The sequence below is a fragment of the Lissotriton vulgaris genome, chromosome 12 (genome assembly GCF_964263255.1).
Source record: "Lissotriton vulgaris chromosome 12, aLisVul1.2, whole genome shotgun sequence".
In the NCBI taxonomy this organism is placed as follows: Eukaryota; Metazoa; Chordata; class Amphibia; order Caudata; family Salamandridae; genus Lissotriton; species Lissotriton vulgaris.
The window spans coordinates 761931659-761955111 of NC_141700.1; the positions used below are offsets into that span (position 1 = coordinate 761931659).

A 23453-nucleotide genomic window follows, 5' to 3' on the forward strand; every position below is an offset into this window, starting at 1 on the left:
CGCCCTGCTTGGGGGTCTTCATTGTGATTGAGTAGATTCTGGTGACCATTCTCTACGTGGACGCAGTGGCATACAAATGCTCCAACTCTTCAAAGGTCGGAGGGGGTTCAGGGAAAGTGTCATATGTCGCCCTGCAGGTCGCACGCAATTGATAATTGAGCAGTGTGTTCAGCGACGTGACCGCCCACGTGGAAAGGCTGGGCATTGTGTCAAGAAACTGTCCCCGGGGAAAAAAGTCTGCAATAGTTTTGTTTCCCAACTTAGTGGCCCTACTCACCGCATCTTTGTCCTGCAGAGGGGGAAACAGTGGGTTTTCTGACAGCTGGGTCGATGGGGCACGCAGGACCAGGATGCCACCCTGGCACCTGAGCCCATCCCACACCCACTTCACACACTCCACAGCTGTCCTCATTGGTAACAGCGCCTCCCGATCTGTTTCCACCGCAATGTGAGAATGAAAGGGAGTCCAGCGGGAGACAGCGGGAGCCTTTTCCAGACTGCGTGACTTGACAGCACAACCATAGCTTGCCCTCCAGACTCTGGAGTCCAGAGCACCTCTACATCTCGGCTCAGCAAAATTCTAAATATTTGACAGGCTCAGTAGCCCACTTAAATGGGTAGTCCGTGGGACAAGGGACAGTCAACTCGGTGAGTGCGAAAAGTACCAATTTACCACAGTTACTTTGTATACCTGAATACCCTCCAAAGCATATTACATCACATGTCAAGGGGGAGAGATTAGTACAGGGATCACGTATATATAGGGTAATGTCATCAGCATACAGCGACACCACCAGCCTTCGAGTGGCAAATCCAATTCCGCGTTCTGCGTGATGTTGCCGTAGCCTGACGGCCAAACGCTCCATGGTGACAGCGAAGATAAGAGGGGACAGGGGAAATCCCTGCCCAGTCCCTCGGGTAATCTCGAATTTCTCTGATATTTGCCCATTGAGGCACACGCGGGCCATAGGTTGAGAGTATAGGAGCAGATTTTCTGGATAAAGCTGGTGCTGAACCCAAGTCTTGTCAAAAGAGTGAAGAGAAACAGCCATTCTAGCGTGACAAACACATTTGTGGTGTCAAGGAGAGCTGCTACTGCTGGTATATAGAGATGGAGGGGGATGCATGACTGAGAAGATGGTGTGCAGGTTGGTTGTGCGAAGTGCCACGTCCAGGTATAAGGCCCGACTAGTCCTTGTGAGCTATCAGGGGCATGAGCGGCAACAAGCTGTTGGCTAATAGTTTTGCATATATTTTTGCATCAATATTTATTAGGCGTAGGGGGCAGTAAGAGTCACACTGCTCGGGTGGCTTGTCCAGTTTAAGGATTGTGACTATTAGGGCCTTGCGTAGTGATGGCGGAAGCAGGCCCACCATCAGTGACTCGTGGTACATTTCAATAAGGTGTGGGATAAGCAGATCAGTGTATTTTTTATGGAAGGCGGGCATAAGCATGTCCTAGCCAGGAGCCTTGCCAGCCGGTGGGGCAGCAATAACGCGAGTGATCTCTTCCTAGGTTATCAGTGCATCCAAGTTCTCCCTGTGGCCTGCTTCCAACCATAGTAACTCTATAGCAGTGGTCTTCATACTTTTTAATGCTGCGTCCCTCCCAGTGGGGGGGAAAAATCATATAAACCCCTCCTCAAAAATGTTTACAATTATTCTTTTAAACTGGCAATGTTTAAATATGGCTAGACTTATTTAAACATTGCAGTTAAGTTCTGTTGAAGTTGAAGAATATTTGGAGTCTCTTCCCTTTTGACACCTCCTTCCAGTCCTCCCCTTTTGGCACCTTCTTCCAGTCAGGATGTAAATGACAAACGATGTTACCGATGGCCCATTACAGAGAGGCTTACTGTTGCTCCTTTGTTTCTGCTGAAAAGAATGCTCTGTATCGGCATAATGCTTCTTTTGGTAGCGCCTGCCGCCTCCCCTGGGATCACTTGAGGCCCCCCTAGGGTGGCTCACCCCCCAGTTTGAAGACCCCTTTTCTATAGTGTCAAGGTATGCTTGTAATTCCGTCTCGTCGGCGATCCCACCCGCGCTACACAGTTTGGCATAGAAAGAAAACGTTATCTCTGGCAGTGTAGCCAGGGAAGTGACCATTATGCCATTGCTGTCTTTTAATTCCGCAACGTAGGCTGAGGTGTGCGGTTTGCAAAGTAGCCCTGCTAGGGTCTTGCTGGGTCTATCAACCTCCCCATTTTGTCTTGCCGCTGCCTCCTTCCCTAGGTATATTAGCTCTCTTTCAGCCTCCTCAGTATACTCCGACATCTTGTTCCAAATATGTGCAGTGTAGTCTGGTTGGGGTTAGCAGCCTGCGCAAGCTCATGTCTCCCAATGTCAGCCTCTAACCTACTCAACATGCTCCTTATTGCTCGCAGCACCCCTGCCTGTTTCGCAGTACACTCCCCTGTAGCACAACCTTAAAGGCCTCCCATAATGTAGATGGAGATGCCACTGTGCCTTTATTGTTTGAGAAGTAATCGGCTACAGCGGTGCAAATTTCTTCATAAACCGGCGTCGTGTAATGCATGCAGGTTTGGGGCCAAAAAAATGCGAATGGGGATGTCTGCGGTATTGTCAGAATCGGGCGTACTGGGGCATGGTCGGAGAGCGTCCAGAGGAGGTGTTCTACAGATGTCGTCTAGGTGATCTCACCCCTGGTCGTCAGCCAATAGTCATTGTGCGACAAGGAGCCGTGATATGCAGAACAGCAAGTGCCACCTCTCTTTTCCCCGTGTGTGTATCTCCAGATGTATACTAACATACTATCCTCCATTATGGCTCTAAGTGTGCCCACTGCCTGTGGGTGAGGCTTTCTGGCCCCAGAATGATCCATCTGACTGTTTAGTGCTACATTGAAGTTCACACATCACGCCACTGCTCCAGAGGTAATACTAGCCACCAGTCTCCAGATCCGCGGGAAGAAATTTGGGGCATCTTGATTTGAGCCATATACGGCTGCCAGCGTCAATGGCTGCTGATAGTCTCCCTGCTAAGATAACATATCTCCCCTCCTTGTCTATGAGTGTTTGGGTAGTGGTCCATAGTGGCCCCTCCTTAAACAGGATGGCAACTCCCCTTCATAATTAGAATATACTGATGAATATGTTTCACCACACCATGGGGCTCGGAGTCTGGGCTCAGTGGTCTCTGTCAAGTGGGTCTCTTGCTTGCAAGAAGCACACGTCCACTCCTTGTCTAGCGAGATAAGTATGTATTAATCTAGAATGAAAAAAAGCACAGTTGCACCATAAATTAAAAGTGTGCAAAAACAACACAATTATTGCAAAGGCACAAATAGTGATGACCAGAGGTCTGGTTTGTTTGATTGATTTATTTGTCAACAGAAGAAAAACGAACAGCCGACGCGTTTCGTCCCGGATGGGACTTCTTCAGGGCAAGAATAAGATGTCAACTCCTTGGCGGTGTTTATGGTCATGTAATGAAGGCCAGAGAGTTGGGGTCTGTTTCGCAGTCTCTAATCAAAAAGTTTAAATGCAAAAGCAACCGGAGGTCTTCAGGTTATTTCAATCCTCCAGGGTGAATATCCAGCTGGGCTAGGAATTAGACTAAATTTAGATATCAGTGATGAAGTAAAGTCAGTATTGATCTGGATACAGGTAAGTATTAACGAGATGCACCAATCATGAGGTGTGCACCTAAATCTGGAAATATCCAATAGAACCTTCAGATATTGAATAGTAATGTATTTCAAGATATCTCCTTACTTCTCCGTCAAATTTCGCGAGAGAAGTTATCACCGGAAATCGAAGCCCAGACGTCGTATCCCCTCAGTCCGTATAGCGCCTGATGGGCTTCAAGGTATCTCCTTACTTCTCCATCAAATTTCGCGAGAGAAGTTATCACCGGAAATCGAAGCCCAGGCGTCGTATCCCCTTAGTCCGTATAGCGCCTGATTCATGTATTAATCTAGATTTCCGATAGTCGTTAAGACGCCAAACATTCCAAGGATGTAAAATTCCTATAGCCTGACGCCTGGGACATATTGTTAGGGTTTAAGTTCCTTGATAGTCTATTACCATCAGCCTGTTTAACTTGGACTAAAGTGTGTGTGTACAACTGCTCAGTGGTGCATAGTATTCTATCGGGCAGCCCCCACGAACCTAATTTTCGCCACAGAAGGCCCTGTCCACCCTGTCAAATGCTACTTTGAAGTTTATAAAGCATGGATGTAGCTTTTTCTTTAAGCACCTACACTTGTCTGCTATTATTGTTACGGCTAGGATGCTCATGGTAGTTCTGAATCTTCTCCGGAACCCTGTCTGATTGACGTGGACCAGATCATTAATGTTTGACCATTTTGGTGGCTTGCAAAAAGGTGGCAAATTATGGCAGCACTCTATGTGTAGGAAAGTAGGATCCATATGACATGGTTGCCCCCACTTTTTGCCTGGTCTCAGTGTGTTTTGACTATAGTACACGTGAAATTATGTTAACTAAGACAGCTCTCTCCTCTAAATTGACTGGTAAGTATTTTGTACACCCCAGAATTGGCATACTGGTGTACCCCTATAAGTACCTCGTATATGGCACTAAGATACCCAGGGCATTGGTACACCAGGGCTATCCCTTGGGTCAGAGCATCAGGGCCGGCTCTAGGCTCATGGTGGCCCTGTGCAAGGAGCGTAGGTGGGGGCCCCCGAAGAGGGGGTCCGGACGGGGCGGAGCTCAGGAAGGTGTTTTAATAATAATAATACGTCCAGAAAAGTCGTTAGATGATTGACCAGTACCTGCGGCTGCTCCTACACTTCCGAATTCGTCTCAGAGCGATACAATTTAGGAGGAGGAGGGCATTGTGACACATGACATGAGGGACTGGGCGCACAGACAGCTGCAGTGCCAGGGCCATGACAGGGGCACCGGACCCCCACAACCCCCCAGAGAAATAATCAGTGGCTCTTTGCCCGGAAATAGTAATATCGATGCCATATTGAATATGGTGTCTTACGCTTGGCGGATGGCCACGTTCGTTGCAGACACTGCATAGCCACCTCGTGACACAACAAGCGTTTAACTTTTGTCGAAATTTGCTGCTGCGTTTTGTGCACACAGACGCATGCATTCGTGAGTCAGGTCTCGGTTATGCATACAGAAGTGGGCAATTGATCCAGATAAACCCCATGCTTCAAAATGTGCTACAAGCCAACACTGGTTAAAACAAACTGTGCAAGGGAACATGAGGAATACCAATTAGCAACATGATATATACCACCAGTCGCAATCATCAGAAGTTGATCCCCTCCTTCTGTTCCCCAACACATTGTTAACCAGATATGCCTACAAGGTTTATCACACAGGGATATTAGCAACCCATAAGTGACAAGCATAAAAGTTCACAATGTAGATTAAGAGCTATTATAAATCACATCCCCTCTAACTCCTTCCCAATGCTCACCAACCCGCCCTGTACCAGCCGTATCCACAAAGTAACCTCACAAAAGATATGTCCAATATCTGTCAACAAACTGGAAGTGACCTCTTACAATCACCCTTCGTTGATCCACGCCCTGTTTTCCATAACACACAATTTAGCACCAAAAATGACAAAGATTGCCATACGTTAGAACGAGGAATCCTACAGAAAACTGAAAAGTACAGCACACTTGTATACTGGGAACACCACACTTGAGTTTCAGGAATGCCACAAGTGGATACACCGGAGCATCACAAGTGAACACAAAGAACAACTACGTAAAATTGAGGAACACCACAAGGAAACAAAAAGAAAAACAAAACTGAATCTAAGCAATGCCACAGTGAATATGTGAAACTTCATAAAAGAATCTGAAATATGACACACTTGCTTACGAGGAATGCTGGCATTGGATATGAGGGACACAACATGTGTGACTGCGAGCACCAGAAGTGACCAGAAGGACTGCAACAAGTGAATAAGGAAGCTAGCAGTGAATATGAGAAACACCAGGAGCGAGTATGAGAAACACCTGCTGCGATATGAAACACCACATATGAATTTGAAGAATGTCACAAGCGAATACGAGGATCAACGTAAATGAATATGAAGAACCTAAAAACGTATTAGGTACAGCCTACTGAACACAAAGAACCCCATAAAAGAGTATGAAAGCTGTCTCAGGTTAATATGAAAAATGCCATGATTGAATATGAGGAAAGCCACAAGTGATTATGAGACACATCGCAAGTTCATAATTGAAACACCAGAGCTGAATATGAAAAACACCACAACCGAACATGAAGCACACTACGAGTCAATATTAGAAACACCATAATCATATATGAAGAACCACGCAAGAGAATTTAAAAATGGCACAGAGGGATGTGAAAAATGTCTCACCTGAATATGAGGAACACCACAAGTGAATATGAGGTGGGCCATGAATGAATATGAGAAACAGTGCAATTGAACACGAAGAAACATGGAGAAAGTACGAAAACACAAGGGAATGTGAAACATGCCTCAAGTGAACATGACGAATGCCACAAGCGAGTGACTATGGGGAATATGACAAGTTATGTATCAGAAACACCACAAATAAATATGAGATAAATATCTATGTGGAATTATCACAATTCATCCATGAACTGTCAAGAAAACTATTACGGGGCCATTTAAGATTACAGCATACCTCAGGACAAAATGAACAGACACAATCACTCCAAGGTTCAAAGCCAGTGCCTCCAACATGCCACATACACACATAAATACATGTAGGCAACTGGCACAGCACCGATGAAGCGCATCTCTTGTCACCAACGTCACAAATTGCAGCGAAGGTGAAGAGAGACTTTTCAAGTACGTCACAAAGGAAACCGTTAGACAGAGGCCATATATTTACAGATGAAGTTGTTGATGTTGAGGTGCCTGCGTTTGTAGGGGAGTGACTCCCTCACAACAAGGGAGATTCCTTCCAGCTGTCCTTGATGCACAGAGTCCTTGTGACTCTACAGGATTCAGGGCCAGGGATGTTGCAGGATGGTTGCAAAGCATGGAGACAAAGTTGCAGTAGGAGACTTCCAACCAGGAGCAGTCTTGTCTTTGCGTCTGGCACAGTTCAACAGCAGAGTCCAGTGTCCAGGAGCACAAGAGTCTTTTGGAGGATTCTGAAGACGAGCCTTGCAGCAGAATCTTTGGTCAGATGAATCAAGGGTCCTACTCTCCGGGAAGCCCTTAAGTAACCCGGGTAGGGGGTTGGACAGCTTCTGCGGACACCCACCTATCTCAGGGATGCTACTCTGGTGGTCTGGCTAGTCAATTGCTCTCAGGGGCTTTCTGCTTATCTTGCATTCAAGATGGCAGAATAAAGCGGCCACCTGGTGGAGCTCTAGGCAACTCCTTGGAGGAGGTGATAGACAGGGGGTAGGTCCCTCCCCTGTCCTTTGTGTAGTTTTGTGACTGAGTGGGAGCCAAAGGCTCCAGAACTGGGGCAAACTGGTTTATGCATGGAGGGCCCTTCAAAGCAGTCTGATGATGCTCTGAAGCACCCCCACCCTAGCCCAGAGACACCTAATTCTAAAGGAGAGGTGGCTACACCTCTCCTCTACTGCAAATTCTTTGTTCCGCCTTCCCCTTCCTGAGTTAGGCTCACCAGCAGGAGGGCAGAACAGTGTCTTGGGTAAGCGGCAGCACTGGCTTGCATGCATGCCATGCAAGGCTACACAGGTAGAGATGGGGGGGTCCTTTGAGGAGCCCCCCTGAGTACTTGGTATATGCAACTAATGCTTGAATGCTTGAAGCAATGTAGTTGCATGATTTCAACATGTTTGATACCAAACATGACTAGGTTTGGTGAAGCCATTATGTGGTTGGACATCTCGAACTTGCCAGTGGTTGTTCTCCAAGGCCTGACCTGTCTTCTATGCAACTTGGAAGACTTCAATTCCTTGTGGAGCTGCTGGAACTGGGTCCCTGTGCACCTCACCTGTCTGCACTTGCCAAGGCTTGTTGACACTCCAATCTGAAGATCCTCTAGTCCCAAGAAGCCCAGCCTCAAGCATCACCTTGCTGCAAAAGCAACGTCCTGCTTGCATCTCCTGCAATATTGCCTTTCATCTTTGTTGTGCTGCTGAGGCCTCCCTGCTACTCCCAGTGCCTGCTGCCAGGGGGTCCTTCTGGAGTCTCCATCGATTCCTGCTGGCTCTCCTGCTTGCTGGGGGCTGGCTCTAACTTACCTTTGCTAGGTGATTTCCCTGGACCTTGCTGGTCCCCCTTTTTCCAACTCTTCACTCAACGCGTCTGCTGAATTTGCCAAGGCTTGTTGGTGGTCCTGCCAGCAACTGATGATCCTGCATTTCATTGACCATTGTGGGACATCGTGTGGGCGGCTCCTATATTCTACATCCTCGCTGGGTTACACAGCAGAAGGAGTTATTGGAGTTGCAGCTGTGAAGTACCCCTGAGAAGGGTCGGCATTGTGCGCCTGCACCTCCTTGACGACTCCAGGTGGTTTGGACTCTGTCTCCTCAGGTGCTTGTCATCCAGAATCCACATTTGGGTTCCACCAATCTGATCCATGGGTCAAGGTAGCAGCTGGATATCGGAAGATCCTCATTGACTTCAACAGGCATGTCCAACACCATTTCATACCTATGCACTCAGGCTTCCTGGTGCAGGTATCAGGCTTCTCTGGGTATCCACGGGTGGGAGTGCTCGCCAACCTCCCTGGTTCCAAAGGGTTTCCCCAGGGTCTTCTGGGAAAGGGCCCTGGAACTCCAATACGCTAACCGCAACTTCCCCATGTTCTTCTATGTACTCTGATCCAAGGTATCACCTCTGCAGCTGGACACCTAGGGACTCCTAGTTACTTACCTTGGGTAGTTCCATGCTTCCCCTGGCCTACAGATCCTTGAGTGGTAGGTAGTCTTGGTTAAGTACCCCTTTCGCATTCCACCTACTTAGATTATGATTTGGGCCCCCTCATAGGGGCTATGTGCTTTTATGTGTTTTACTTACCTGTTTTACTGATATTGTTATTGTGTAACTGTAACAGGGTGTACAAACGGAGCCCGCAGGAACGGAATATCACTGTACCTCCAGGTGCTAGTCTACCCCTCGAAAAGGGGACGACCCAGGGGAGGTCCGACTTAACTCTTGTTCCCTCCCCTCCCCTCTCTCTGTCTCAATCACAGGACCCAGCGGCAACCTGGACTGAGACGAACGCTATGGACTGGCCCTTTAACTACGAGGACAACACCGAGTGGGAGGAGTCGGCATTCCAGCCCTGCCCCTCAAAAGGAGAACCCGACGCATCTCAGGTGTGCTTGTTCACCTGGAGGACGGAAGGCGAGAGAGTACGGAGGACGGAGATTCGGGAAGAGGAAGGTTCAGAACAGAGGAAGGTCGACGCCCAGGAGGAGAGAGCGGGAGACGACACTGAAAACCCTGAGAGTCGAGCCGCAGGAGAGAAAGTGGAGAGTCGGACGACAGGAGTGGAAAAGCGAGCAGAGTCGGCACCTGCCCAGGACGGAGGAAAGCCAGGAGGCCACCGTTTCCACGAGCCGCCCAGCCACTCACCCAGGGGAGGTGCGTGGCTTCTCCAGGTACGGGACCGTCTCAGGGGCTGGGTAGGAGGTCAGCGTACACTAGGTACAACCCCGCGGGACGTGTAGTTTTAACGGTATCCTTCAGGTACCCTTCACCGCCGTTCACTCGTTAACTGGAGCACCGGGAGTCCCCTCACTTCCCCTTCCCTGCACCGTTTGTGAATTGGAACAGACCCCTGACACTTTTCTTTCTTTTCCTTTCCTCTGGCTGGGTGATCGCTGGAGAGCCACTCCGACAGTCGGGACGGACTCCGAGGAGGAAGAGACCCCTATCCGAAGACCGGACGGAACCCGGAAGAAGGAAAAGGCCATCCACCGGCGGCGGAGTCGAAGCCGGTCACCGAGGAAATATCCTGCCCGTAAAAGCTGTACGGATCAACTGTTTGCCTCAATAAAACCTAAGTTGCCAAGAGCTCGACTATTGCCCATCTCTTCTGCGCCGCAACCCGCACCAATTGTAACAGTGGTGGAGAATGCGGGCAGCATAAATCTCGATACAGGGATGGAAACCATTCTGCAAGAACTCGTGAAAGGACAGGAGAAGCTCGGCTGGGTGGCGGAACAACAGCTGACCTCGGCCCAGGCTGACCGGGAGATCCTAAAGAAAGCCCTAGCCGCCCGAGAGGAGACTCAACAGCCCTGGGTAGATCCCGTTGTCACAGGGGGTTCTAGAGCGGAAGGAACCATCCCCCATGGCTCCTCTGCAGTGGCTCTGCAGAAATACCACGCCGGAGACGACCCAGATGCCTTCTTGCTAAATTTTGAAAGGGCCGCAAGGGCCTGTGGCTGGCCCATCAGCAAATGGCCCTTCTTCTTGGCACCCCTCCTGTCTGGGGAAGCACAAGCCGCCTACCAGGTCGCTAACCCTGACGGGGATACCTCCTACCACGATATCAAGAAGATCATTCTCGATCACCTAGGATTGGACACCGAGGCCTACCGAATACGGTTTCGGAAAGAACGGGGCACCCCCGGAGAGACCCCTAAAACCCTATTCGTGAGGCTGAAGATGGCCGCAGATAAATGGCTGACCCCTAACACTAGCACTAAGACCGAGATAATGGACCGTATCTATCTCGAACAGTTCCTGGAAGCCCTTCCCTATGCGACGCAGCGTTGGCTACGCCAACACCACAACCTGACGACTGCGGAAGCCGTGGAGATGGCCACCACCTTCTCCAGAGCCCAACCCCGCTCCACAGGGTGGGAAAGTGAGCGCCACCCGAAGCAGCCCATGAAACCCGAGAGACGCCCCGTCCAACGACCCATCGACCCTCCGAAGTCCCGTAGCTGGAAACCTGAGGGTCCATCTAGCTCGGGACCCCAATGCTTTGATTGTGGGAACTGGGGCCACATCGCCCGGTTCTGCCCCACAAAGAAAACCCAAGAGGAACCGATGGAGGTGGGATACCTGCCCCGGACCGTGCTTTACTCCGCGGAGATGGGGAGCACTTATCGGGTGAGTGTACAGGTGAACGGAGCGGTCATCCAGGCTCTCTTAGACTCAGGGTGCAGGCAGTCTGTTATTCAGGCCCCACATGTTCTAAAGTCTCAATACCTCGATAACCAAAAGGTGGCAATAAGATGTGTACATGGGGATGTTAGGACATACCCCCTTGCCCAAATTCCCATAGTCCCCAAGGGAGGGCCCCAACAGCTAGTGAGGGTAGGTGTCCTCAATACCCTCCCGGAGCCATTGATAATAGGCACTGACAATCCACGATTCCTTCACTGGTTTAGGCAGAGTCTGGGAACAGGGGAACACCGCATGCAGTCAGCGAAGCCGGCCCTTTTAACTCCTGAACCCTGGGTAATGGACCGGAGCTTCAAATTCGCCCAGATCAACGACACCACCCTCCTTAATGCATGGGAGCAGGCCCACAGGGAGATGGACGACCCTCACCCCAGATACCCCCGTTTTCTCATCTCCAAGGAGCTACTGTAGCGTCAGGCTAAGGAAGGTGAACCCGAACAACTACTGGTGCCTGTATCTTACCGAGAACAAATTCTCTTTTTCGCCCACACCCATCTAGTGGCTGGGCACACCGGGAGCGAAAAGACCACGCAGCTGATCTTACGGTTTTTTTACTGGCCCGGTATATATAAGGACGCCCAACGCTACTGCCAGGAGTGCACCATATGCCAAACCATGAACATGACTAGACCACCGGCAGTGCCTCTCCAGCCCCTCCCCATTATCGGGAAACCGTTTGAGCGAGTCGGTATGGACATCATCGGACCGTTACCAAAAACCCGAAAAGGACACCAGTATGTGCTGGTTCTGGTGGATTACGCCACTCGGTTCCCTGAGGCTTTCCCCCTCACGGCTACCACAACGAAGCAAGTTGCCGACAGAATGATCGAGCTATTTAGCCGTGTGGGATTCCCAAAGGAACTACTGACAGATCAGGGGACCCCATTCGTATCACGGCTGATGAAAGAAGTATGCAAGTGTCTAGACGTGCACCAAATCAGGACTTCCGCCTACCATCCGCAGACGGATGGCCTCGTAGAGCGCTATAACCGCACCCTAAAGACAACATTGAGGAAAATGATGGAAGTGAATGGGAGTGAATGGGACCAGATACTTCCCCTGGCTCTATACGTTATAAGAGGGCAACGTCAAAGCAGTCTCGGCGTGTCCTCGTTTGAGCTCTTATACGGTCGACAACCCCGCTCTCTGATGGAGATGACAAGAGAAGCGTGGGAGAACGAGGTTCCCGAAGAAACCTCAGCCACTCTGGATTATGCCCAGAGCCTCAAGTCCAAACTGGGAAAGCTCCGAGACCTGGCCTATGCCAACATGGGGAACAGTCAGCAAAAACAAAAACTATGCTACGATAAAGGCAAGAAGTGGAGACAGTTGAAGATAGGGGAATGGGCCCTCGTATTGTTACCCTCCTCCACTCAGAAGTTCCGTGCCAGTTGGACAGGACCTTTTCAAGTCGTCCGTACCATTGGAAAAACCACCTATGGGCTACAAATCGGACCCCGAAAAACGCAAACCTACCATATCAACTCTCTAAAAAAATGGTTGGGAGCTCCGCCCGCCTCCGACGTACGAATCCTGACGAGCAGTACTACGTCGCCTTCCACTCAAGACCAGCTGAACATCAATGAGGAGTTAACCCAAGCACAAAGGAGAGATATTCAAACAGTACTCCACCAGCATGAGGGACTGTTCTCAGACCAGCCCGGACTGACCAACCTGGCCGAACATCGAATAAACACTCCACCTGGAAAGGTCATTAACATCAAACCCTACAGAGTTCCTGAAGCCCGAAGACACGCCATAAAGAAAGAGGTACAGGACATGTTGGAACTAGGGGTAATACGGCCGTCCACCAGCCAATGGTCCAGTCCGATCGTCATGATTCCGAAGCCAGACGGTAGTCGGCGTTTTTGTATGGACTTCCGAGCCCTCAATGAGATTTCGGAATTTGACGCCTACCCGATCCCCCGAGTGGATGAACTCATAGAACGCCTTGGAGAAGCCCGGTATATCACGACACTCGACCTTACCAAAGGCTATTGGCAGGTGCCCTTACGGGAGGAGGACAAGAAGAAGACCGCCTTCAGCACTCACGAAGGGCATTACGAGTTTACCGTCCTCCCGTTTGGGCTCCACGGGGCTCCCGCCACCTTACAGAGACTGATGAACTCCGTTCTGGCCCCTGTAGCTTCCATGGCGTCGGCCTATTTAGACGACATCGTCATCCACAGCAGGACCTGGGAGGATCATTTACTACACCTCCATCAGGTGTTTCAGGAACTAGAGAAAGCCGGACTAAGAGTAAACTCCAAGAAATCGCGGCTGGCCTACCAGAAGGTGAAGTACCTCGGTTATGTCTTGGGACATGGCATGATAGAGCCGCAGATTGAGAAAGTCCGGGCTATAGTGGACACCCCTTTCCCCTCCACCCGGAAAGAGATGAGGGCCTTCCTGGGGTTGGTGGGGTATTACAGGAGGTTCATCCCACTCTTTGCGGACATTGCCGCCCCCCTTACAGATGCCCTACGCCAGACAGGGAAGTCCAACGCTCCCATCAAGCCCACGGAGTGCATGGCCGATGCCTTCAACCACCTGAAGCGCATCATAACCACAACCCCTGTCCTCACCTCACCAGATTTTTCTGTCCCGTTTCTCCTCCATACCGATGCTTCAGAATACGGCATAGGCGCCGTTCTGTCACAGATAGGCAAGGACGGGCTGGAGCACCCTGTAGTATACGTCAGCCGCAAACTCTTCCCCAGGGAGTTGAAATATGCTACAATCGAAAAGGAATGTTTAGCTGTACGGTGGGCTATTGATAAACTTGCCTACTACCTCGAGGGCCGACCGTTCCACCTGTACACTGACCACGCTCCCCTCTTGTGGATGTCTAGAAACAAGTCCAACAATGCCAGGGTCATGCGCTGGTTCCTGGCGCTCCAACCGTATTCATTTACGGTGCACCATAAAAAGGGAACTGAGAACATTAATGCGGACTTCCTGTCTCGCCATCCGCTCCCCGATCGGGAGTGTCCTAGGGGGGAGGTGTGTAACGGGGTGTACAAACGGAGCCCGCAGGAACGGAATATCACTGTACCTCCAGGTGCTAGTCTACCCCTCGAAAAGGGGACGACCCAGGGGAGGTCCGACTTAACTCTTGTTCCCTCCCCTCCCCTCTCTCTGTCTCAATCACAGGACCCAGCGGCAACCTGGACTGAGACGAACACTATGGACTGGCCCTTTAACTACGAGGACAACACCGAGTGGGAGGAGTCGGCATTCCAGCCCTGCCCCTCAAAAGGAGAACCCGACGCATCTCAGGTGTGCTTGTTCACCTGGAGGACGGAAGGCGAGAGAGTACGGAGGACGGAGATTCGGGAAGAGGAAGGTTCAGAACAGAGGAAGGTCGACGCCCAGGAGGAGAGAGCGGGAGACGACACTGAAAACCCTGAGAGTCGAGCCGCAGGAGAGAAAGTGGAGAGTCGGACGACAGGAGTGGAAAAGCGAGCAGAGTCGGCTCCTGCCCAGGACGGAGGAAAGCCAGGAGGCCACCGTTTCCACGAGCCGCCCAGCCACTCACCCAGGGGAGGTGCGTGGCTTCTCCAGGTACGGGACCGTCTCAGGGGCTGGGTAGGAGGTCAGCGTACACTAGGTACAACCCCGCGGGACGTGTAGTTTTAACGGTATCCTTCAGGTACCCTTCACCGCCGTTCACTCGTTAACTGGAGCACCGGGAGTCCCCTCACTTCCCCTTCCCTGCACCGTTTGTGAATTGGAACAGACCCCTGACACTTTTATTTCTTTTCCTTTCCTCTGGCTGGGTGATCGCTGGAGAGCCACTCCGACAGTCGGGACGGACTCCGAGGAGGAAGAGACCCCTATCCGAAGACCGGACGGAACCCGGAAGAAGGAAAAGGCCATCCACCGGCGGCGGAGTCGAAGCCGGTCACCGAGGAAATATCCTGCCCGTAAAAGCTGTACGGATCAACTGTTTGCCTCAATAAAACCTAAGTTGCCAAGAGCTCGACTATTGCCCATCTCTTCTGCGCCGCAACCCGCACCAATTGTAACAGTAACCCTAACAAAAGAGAGGAGGGGTACTGGGAGCGAAAAAGGTCTAGTGCCCGCGCTCCAAAGTAATGCATTCTCCAAAAACGAGTGGTCACTGTTCCTAACAAAGAAAAGAGAAGGAGAGGAACTGTCTAGGGTCTGGATAGGAGAGCCAGCGACACTCTTATTTGTTGCCCTCACACATCCCGAAGGATGTCGTGCTTCGTCATAGGGCAGTTGCTCCTCGTCGGGCCGGCGCTGCTATGCCATATGGATTCCCCAAAGGGTCACTTTTGCGGAGATCTTTTGAAAAATGCTCATTGTATGATGTGTGTGAGGAAATGCTCATAAGAAAGTGAGTGAATATAAAATTTACTAGAGGATATCGATGCTGTGTCTACTTAATGGGTAGATTCCTCTGTCACAAGTACAAAACAAAATGTTGTTGATACTAGAAGGTTATAATGGCCATAGGTAGTCAGGTGAAGATATGAGTGGAGACAGTTTCATATTTATTGGGTCAACATGTTTTGCACCCCTGTTGATCTCGGGCGGAGATCTTTGGCGCTTCTTAAGTACCAGAAAAAAGGAGTATTAAGTGCGTGCAAGTGTGCAGGGGCCCTCCCTCTAGACTTCGATCCTATCTTGAATAATCCAACCTCTTCCATGTAGGGGAAGATCCCCCTGGGTCATGGCGAAAGGGTGCAGTACCGTCACAAAGGGTCAGGCGGTAGCTTCATGGTGCTGCACCTACCCGTCCTTTCGTCTGCCCGAATAATATTGTGTATGCATATCTCCGGGTAGGAGATATACCAAAATAGTTTAGTGGTGGTGTATAATAAATACTATAGTATTTTCTGACACTGGTGTGGTTCTTTCCTGTGTGATTCTCACTGATTAATTTGTGTGGTAAATGCACCCACTTTACACCCTCCTGGATAAGCCTTAGCTGCTCTCCATGGCTACTCCATGAGAGCTTTATTTAGCAGGGACCTATTACACTATCATCAAGGGTTCCCTGGACTCATTGCTGGGTGTATCACCAGTAGGTGTACACCATATACAGATCCAGCCTCCTACATTAATCATATCAGATCTCTTTAAAGATGTTCACCCTGTGTTAAGATTCTAATTTTGCTACCTTTCCCACAAACCTACACACTGAGCGGGTAACAGTCGTTCCTGGGTTGTAATGCTCTGTTTGGGTACACCTACAAACTAACATGTTTTACGGGTGTTCACAACTTCATGTCCAAACTCTTCCAACACAGGAAACGGTAGGAAATGTACTCCTGATAAAAGCTTGCAATCGCTCAGCATATTTTCGCATGTGCAAACCTATGCATATGTATTTGCTCATGCAAAAATGCAATTCACAAATCTTTGTTTAAAGTTCGGTTTCCCGGCCTAAGTCTGCAAACTGTTGTGAATTCTTGAAAGTCATAAATCGGCATCAGTGCAAAGACGTATATCCATGGGGGCATGCTTTATGGAATTGGCCCTTAATTTATTTTCATGTTGCCCATAATAGTTTTAGACTGATTCTCCATCATTACTCTTCTTTTAGCTTTACTTTCCCCAACATTATATGTATAATAGGCTTACTTTTAGGGGCTTTTAGGTAGCCTTCTTCATCTATTAGTCCGTTGTTGTGTAATTCATATTTTTGTTCCACCAATTACAGCGTACAGCATGGGGCAGGCAGTTGGTCAGCCCAACAATTAAGTTTTGCAAATTCAGAGATAAAAAAGCAAGCCTTGGCAAACACTAAAAAGTCTGACAACCAACACCATACTTATTGGCTTTGCCAATGCTTGTTTTAGTATTAAAATGCTTCAAACATCTTTCAATAAATGATGCCTCAGAGAAATGCTATTTAAAGTTGCACAAGTCATACAAAACCTTTTTTTCAAGTTGCATAGTTTTTTGTGTGCATTTTATTTTCAAACCATACACTCACTAATAGTGCTTTCTTGCTTATGCATGTATTTTCATATACAAATGGAGCATTATGGGAACATTATAATATAATAGCCTCTCATGACTATATTTTGTAAGCATTTGTATATGTTTTCATACTGGAACCATTGTAATCAAGCTGAGCTCATAGCATTTCATTAGCACACCTGCCCAAATTGTTGTGGTTTTTCAGTAATTAATATTATATTCAACTTATACATGTAGATATAGCCTTGCCTTAGTTGCAGAGCACCTTTTTTTACAGACACTGGGGTATTGTAAACTGGCAGTCAAGGTGTTTGTGCTATAGGGGGGAGAGCCTACTTGTCCAGTGGACAGAGATAAACATGAAATCTTACTGAGCTTCACCCCGAACAATATGTCCTGATCATTGAGTGATAGGATTTTGAAACCCATTTACACTCATGATTTCCACTGGATGGGTCCTTCAAAAGGACCGTCTGGTTAATGATGTTACGATTGACCCCAACCCTCCCTCCCCCGACAGCCTATTATTGGTTATAGTTAGAGATGCAAGAATGGGCTAAGAAACTGTTCCTCTGCGCTGAAAGGTCCTATTGGTTCCAACTTTAAACTTAAGAAACCGAAGTAAAAGTTGAGCATTCCATTCTGTCAGATGATAGTCAAAGAACAACTTCCCCAGCAAGCTATTCTCTAGTGACGCTGAGATTTTAACTCCAACTCAGTGACTTACCCTATTATATAATTTGGCATCTGGGGTTCTTCCATAGTGTACGGTCTTAAATAATGTAGTGATTTGCTATTAGTGACCGTTGATGTTGCAATCAGACTCGTTTGAAAAACGATCTGGGCTTAAGGTGTTGATTTACACAAATTGAAATGTTTTCTTGCTGCATTTATTGTTGAAACATTAAACTTATGGTTTACTTTGTCCAACAAAATACCGGGGCTCCATAAATGAATAGGGATAGACTTGTTAGACTGAACTGGCTTCTTCAATTGCTCGCCCACAGTAACTATTCATAGAGTTCTTCAAGACACTAGCTGCACCAATTGATCTTTGTTTTAGTTCTGTTAGGTGAACTTCCCCAGTCATATTTCGATCCCTCTACTACAAATAATGATATTTGGACATCTGTTCTATTGCTGTCTTGTATACATACCAACATATTTTCGTAGTAGTGTTTCCAAAATGTCATTGTATTTTTTTTGGTCAAGTTAACATTTGCAAAATGCAAACCTGAAAGATGATTCTATGGACAAGAACAACATAATTTCAATTTGTTTTAAAATATCAAATCAATTGCTTACTTTGTTGCTGCGGGTCTGTTATGGATACTTAGCTTGGATTTCTCTCCAGAACATGGCCAGAGAGAGGGTTCTGTAGACCCTCTGGCACTAAGGATGTAGTCCGTGTACCAACAGGAGACCAAGAACCCCTTGCAACCCACTGAGCAATCCATAAGTGAGGTGCATATAGGGCGACAGTCAGTCCTGTGAGACCCTCACAAGAATAACTAGTGGAACCAAAACTCACTTTATTCATCAGTAGACGTAATCAAGAACACCAGGAAGCTCGGAATACTTTCCTGGTGCACACAATATAAATAGTAGTTAATATAAAAAAAACATTAACTGAATATCTGGCATGATATTTGTCAGCAGGCAGAATAACAGAAAATATTGTTAACATTTTGATGGTTTTGTTTGTTTTGTCTACATTCTACAAGCCCCCTTCCCTTTCCTAGCTAAGTTAACTTTGTTCAAAAAAGGGTTCTTTTCGAGTTTCAAAGATGGTTCATGTAGGAAGCCGGCTTGGGGGGCATGAGGCAGCACCAAACACACACCGTCAGCGGCACAGAGGCGTTAGTGCAGAGTGCCAACACAGCATCTGGCACCCAATTCAAAGCAATGTAGATTGAAGATCTTGACTAAAGGCTGCAGGCTCGTACCAGGAGGCTGGACGAAGGGAACCAGTGGCTCTAGAGATTAGTTGGAATGTTGGAGGGCATCTGAGCACTGTTGGTTGGGCTCCCGATGGCCGGGGGCCTGAGTGTGCAGGGGTGTCCTTTGAGGTCCGAAGATCCTTACTGGAGCTTGTCGCGGTTAGGGGACCATTCGTGTTGAGGCTGCAGGCTGCGTCGTGGAGTCCAGGAGAGGTCACTCTGGGATTGACTGGAGTGCAGGACCACCGTGGAACCTTCTTAGTACCGGTGGGCCACATGGACACAGGCCGGAGGCATCGGGTGCAGAGGGGGTTCCGGAGGGCAGTTTGGGCGGTCCAGCAGGGCACTAAAGCTCTTCTCGTGGGTTTCTTTGTGGACAGGGCTGCTGTCCTCTGGAGTTCCTGGTCTTTAGGGAAGGCAGGCATTCCTCCCAAGGTTGTGGAGGTCTCTGGGCCTGCAGGATGAATCGTTTTTTGTAGCAGGTTTCTTCGAAGAGAGCAGACAGGCCAGTAGGGCTGTGGACAAGTCAGTCGTCGTCTGGAGTCTTCACTTCTGTACGGCTCTTCGGTCCTTCTGCTTCTTTAGGTTGCCGGGAATCTGAGGATCAAGGTTCAGGGGTGCCCCTAAATACTCAATTTAGGGGCGTTACATGTACTAGCAGGTAGTAACCAATGGGCTATGTACCTTTAGTGTGACTACACCCTTTGTATGTCTACTCACTTTGGTGAGGGCGGCATACCCTTAATCCTGTTGGCTAAAATCCTCACGTTCAACATGGGGGATTTTCAAAGGAGGGAGTCACTTCAGCTCAGGACACCTTAGGGGTGGCCCGGCTCAGAGGGGACACACCTCTCTTGCTTATTAATTTCCCATCGACCTTGTCGCCAAAAGTGGGGCTTGATCAGGGGGACGGGCATCTCCACTAGCTGGAAGGCCCTGACTAGCATAACAAAGGGCAGAAGTCTTTAAGGCTCACCGCCCTTAAATGCTGTTTCTGCTTAGGGGGAGGTGTGAAGTACTTCCACCCAGAGCAGACTTTGTTTCTGACCCACAAGAGCACAAGGCTTCCACCTCAGGGAGTCAGAAACATGTCTGGAAGTGGCAGGCACACACTAGTGGTTTGGTAGGTTTTCAGGGGGCACCTCTGAGGTACCCTCTCAGTGCACTGATTAATTAAATCCAACACTGGCATCAGTGTGGGCTCATTAATTTGAGATTTTTGGTACCAAACATCTTGTGATTTGGTGAAGCCATCATGGAGCTGTGGCACTTGTATTGACAAGTTTCCAGCCCATATATTCGGCATGGCCTCACCGGGCCCTTACAATGTCTAAGACTAGACTTAGACATACAAGTCGCAGTTCTGCTGCTTTCTATGACATTGTTTTAGAATAGTGTTGAAGAAAAGCCATGAGACTTGATAATGTCAGTGAAATATTTTTTATTGCTAAAAGGGCAAAAGAGTAGAATATCTATAAGGCACAGGGTAGTTTCCTGCCGGTATACCCTCACAAGAGGTATATTGCACCCTGCCTTAGGGTTGATGGGCCTGCTATGGGGTGACTTTACCTATGCCTCTGGCAGTGCTGGCAGGCCTTGCACACAGGGAGGTGTGCCAGCTCGACTCTTTACTTTTACTTTTACCAAACCATGCAGGCTGCAGTGGCAGTGAGCATGTGTTTGGTGAGGGCTCTCTTAGTCTGGCATAATACAGACCCCCTCTGTCCTCAAGGCCCATGGTACCTCTGGTGCCTTTTACAATGGGCTTACATGTGGGCCAGCGGTGTGCCAAATGTGGAAACAAAGGTATTGTTTTGGGAAAGAACCTGATTAGCAGGGACCCAGCTCACATTTAGTCAAAGTTGCATTCTGTGTCGGGCAGAAAAGGGGGGTAACCATGCCATAAGGAGCACTTTCCTTCAGTTCACACCTGCATTCCTTTTCTGAACAGCAGAAACAGTGTTCAGTAATGAGACAGCAGCTGCTGCTCTGATATTCGCGTTTCAGCAGCTTTACTTTCCAGGCAGGCAGATAAGTCAAGCTATCCTGAGGACTTGATTTGCTCTCTCTTCTTCACCAAGAAAAGATGTTTATAGCTACCGGATGACCCTCAGCCTTTCATCTACTTATTTTCTGTGAAATAATGCTTTTATTTAAAAATAACTAAAAGCAAGGCATTTGGCTTGCCAGTAATACTTACAGCAGGAAGATGGTGCCATATTACCATGTATTCTAAACTGTAATCTAAATTAGCTGAGACTGTTTTGTTTTATCTTATATTATTGTGGTAATCAGTATCTGTATCTTTTTTAAACTTTTGTATTCTTCTGCAAGAAGTTATTCGATGCCAATGATTTAATACTGGTTTTATTTATGTTATTGTGTCTTTTTGTATTTATGTCTTTTATGATGAATTAATCGAATAAAGACTTCTTGACTGACTGACTAAACTGTGAGCAGAAAATGTAGCCGCTTTTTCACGCGACACAAAGACAATTAAGCAATGTACAAATCTGCAATCTGGCATAGGTCAGTAGTATGAGACGCATTCTCTTGCCGACAGACAGCTAAAGCAGTTGGTAGATGTATGCGAAACAACGAGTTGTCAGATGTGGAACTGCAAGGCGGTTAAATGTGTCTGTAAATGGTTCTTTCTGACTATTTCTGAAACTCTCAAGAGCATCACTTAAGAGCATGATTCTGTACACTTGATTGCTCTTCTTGAATCTCTCAATTCCCCCGCCTCCTGTACCATACATGCCAACATTTTAGAGCAGGCAAGTGGGAGATTTAAATTCATTGTCAGGGGAGTGTATGTTTTCCACTGACATATTTAAGTAGAGGCAATCTGCCTGAATGGAGCCTATTGATATGTATGATGACAGACAATCAGCATTTCATTTTTGGCTGGTTAATAACATACCACAAACACAGCCTGGGCAGACAGACTTGCCAATCCAAATGTAGATATTGACATGAGTCTCTGCCTATCATCACGACTACTTATGTCCGCTAATTTAAAAGCCCAGACCTATAAAACTATCTATAATCTATACTATACCTGGGGCAAAAGAGAGAAAGATCACTGCCCTAGATGTCTTAAAGGCCCGGCAACACTAATTCACATGTTTAGTGAATGCAACCAATTAACACTTATTAAAAAAATGATCTGCGAATTCTGGGAGGAAGTGTTTGGCCATAAAATACCCGACTCTCCTACTCTATATCTGCTAGGCACTGATAATACACTGAGCTTGAGTAGGGAAGAAGAGGCCATGCTTTTTATAAGCTCTGCAGTCCTCAGGGTAATACTAGCAGCACGGTGGAAAGACTCAGATCCACCGAGCTTTCAAATGTGGTTAGCACGGCTTCTCTGGGTCTTCAATCAGGAGAGTGCCATTTATTCCACTAGAGGGTTAAGATCTGCAATACGTGGCAAGGCGATTTGGCAACCCATCACTAATTGGAGGAGGGGGCTTTGCCCAGTTGATAATGAATGACTCTAATGTGTCCTTTCTTACGCTTATTTATTGCCCTTTTTTTTTCTTTTCTTCTTTCTTTCTCGTTTCTCTTTCTTCTTCCTTAACCGTTCTCCTTTTTTTTCTCCCTTTTTGATATGAGAATGAATCATTTATGAAAGTAATTATTTATTGTACAATATTATTGTATTTGGACTCATGTTTTTTTTTTCTGGTTCTGACAAATAAAAAAATTTGAAGAAAAAAAAAATTTGAGTTGCCATAAGAACCATTTCAACCAGCAACTTGTTGTTGCTGAAATCAGAGGATTGTATGCTTAGTAGCTTTTTTCCACGACAGACATCCTTCCTTATGCATATGCCTTTGAGTCTCAGTCACAGAGTAAGCCAGATTACACTGATAGACCAAGTAAGTACTGGTGGCATGTGCAAAATGACCAAAGTCAAGCAGACTCCCAGGGCTGAATGATGCAGTGGTTGCAGGCGAAAGGAGAAAGGTGTGTTTTCTGAAAGTTTGGACCTTTGCATTAGCAGTTCATATTGGCTGATTCATTTTGATTGTGTGAATGAAGCAAGACATCCATAATATGTTATTAATAATGCTGTATCTCTTCAGCCCTGCGCACACCCACAATCTTCCCAATGTTCACTTTCTTTGAAAGTATTATTGCAAATACTGCTATAGAGAGTCACTCTGACATTCTTTGTTTTCCAGAACATGAGGATGATGTGGAGAGCCCAGTGCCTGAAGTTATCAAGAAGCGAAAAAGAGGACCTAAAAAACAGAAGGAAAACAAACCAGGGAAACCTAGGAAGCGAAAGAAACTGGTATGTGATGCTTAACAGTGCTAATTTCTACTACTTTTGGTCTAATAGAATAGGTCCTTTTTATACTTTGATGGACTTTGCTTGCCATCCATGCTGTCCCATGTCACAATGATATCTTGTCTGATTACACATAAGAAGTACAAGAAATATTTGATTATAATCTCTGCAG

The 23453-nt window shown here is 47.7% G+C and overlaps 1 protein-coding gene across 3 annotated transcripts in view; it reads left to right on the plus strand.

Moving 5' to 3' along the window:
* CHD3 (chromodomain helicase DNA binding protein 3) overlaps window positions 1-23453 on the plus strand; it is an 813321-nt gene that overhangs the window by 37168 nt on the left and 752700 nt on the right. For all 3 annotated transcript variants that reach the window (XM_086946072.1, XM_086946074.1, XM_086946073.1), the window contains exon 2: window positions 23172-23284. In XM_086946072.1, coding sequence (XP_086802198.1) covers window positions 23172-23284 — 113 coding nt within the window. The remainder of the gene's footprint in view (window positions 1-23171; window positions 23285-23453) is intronic.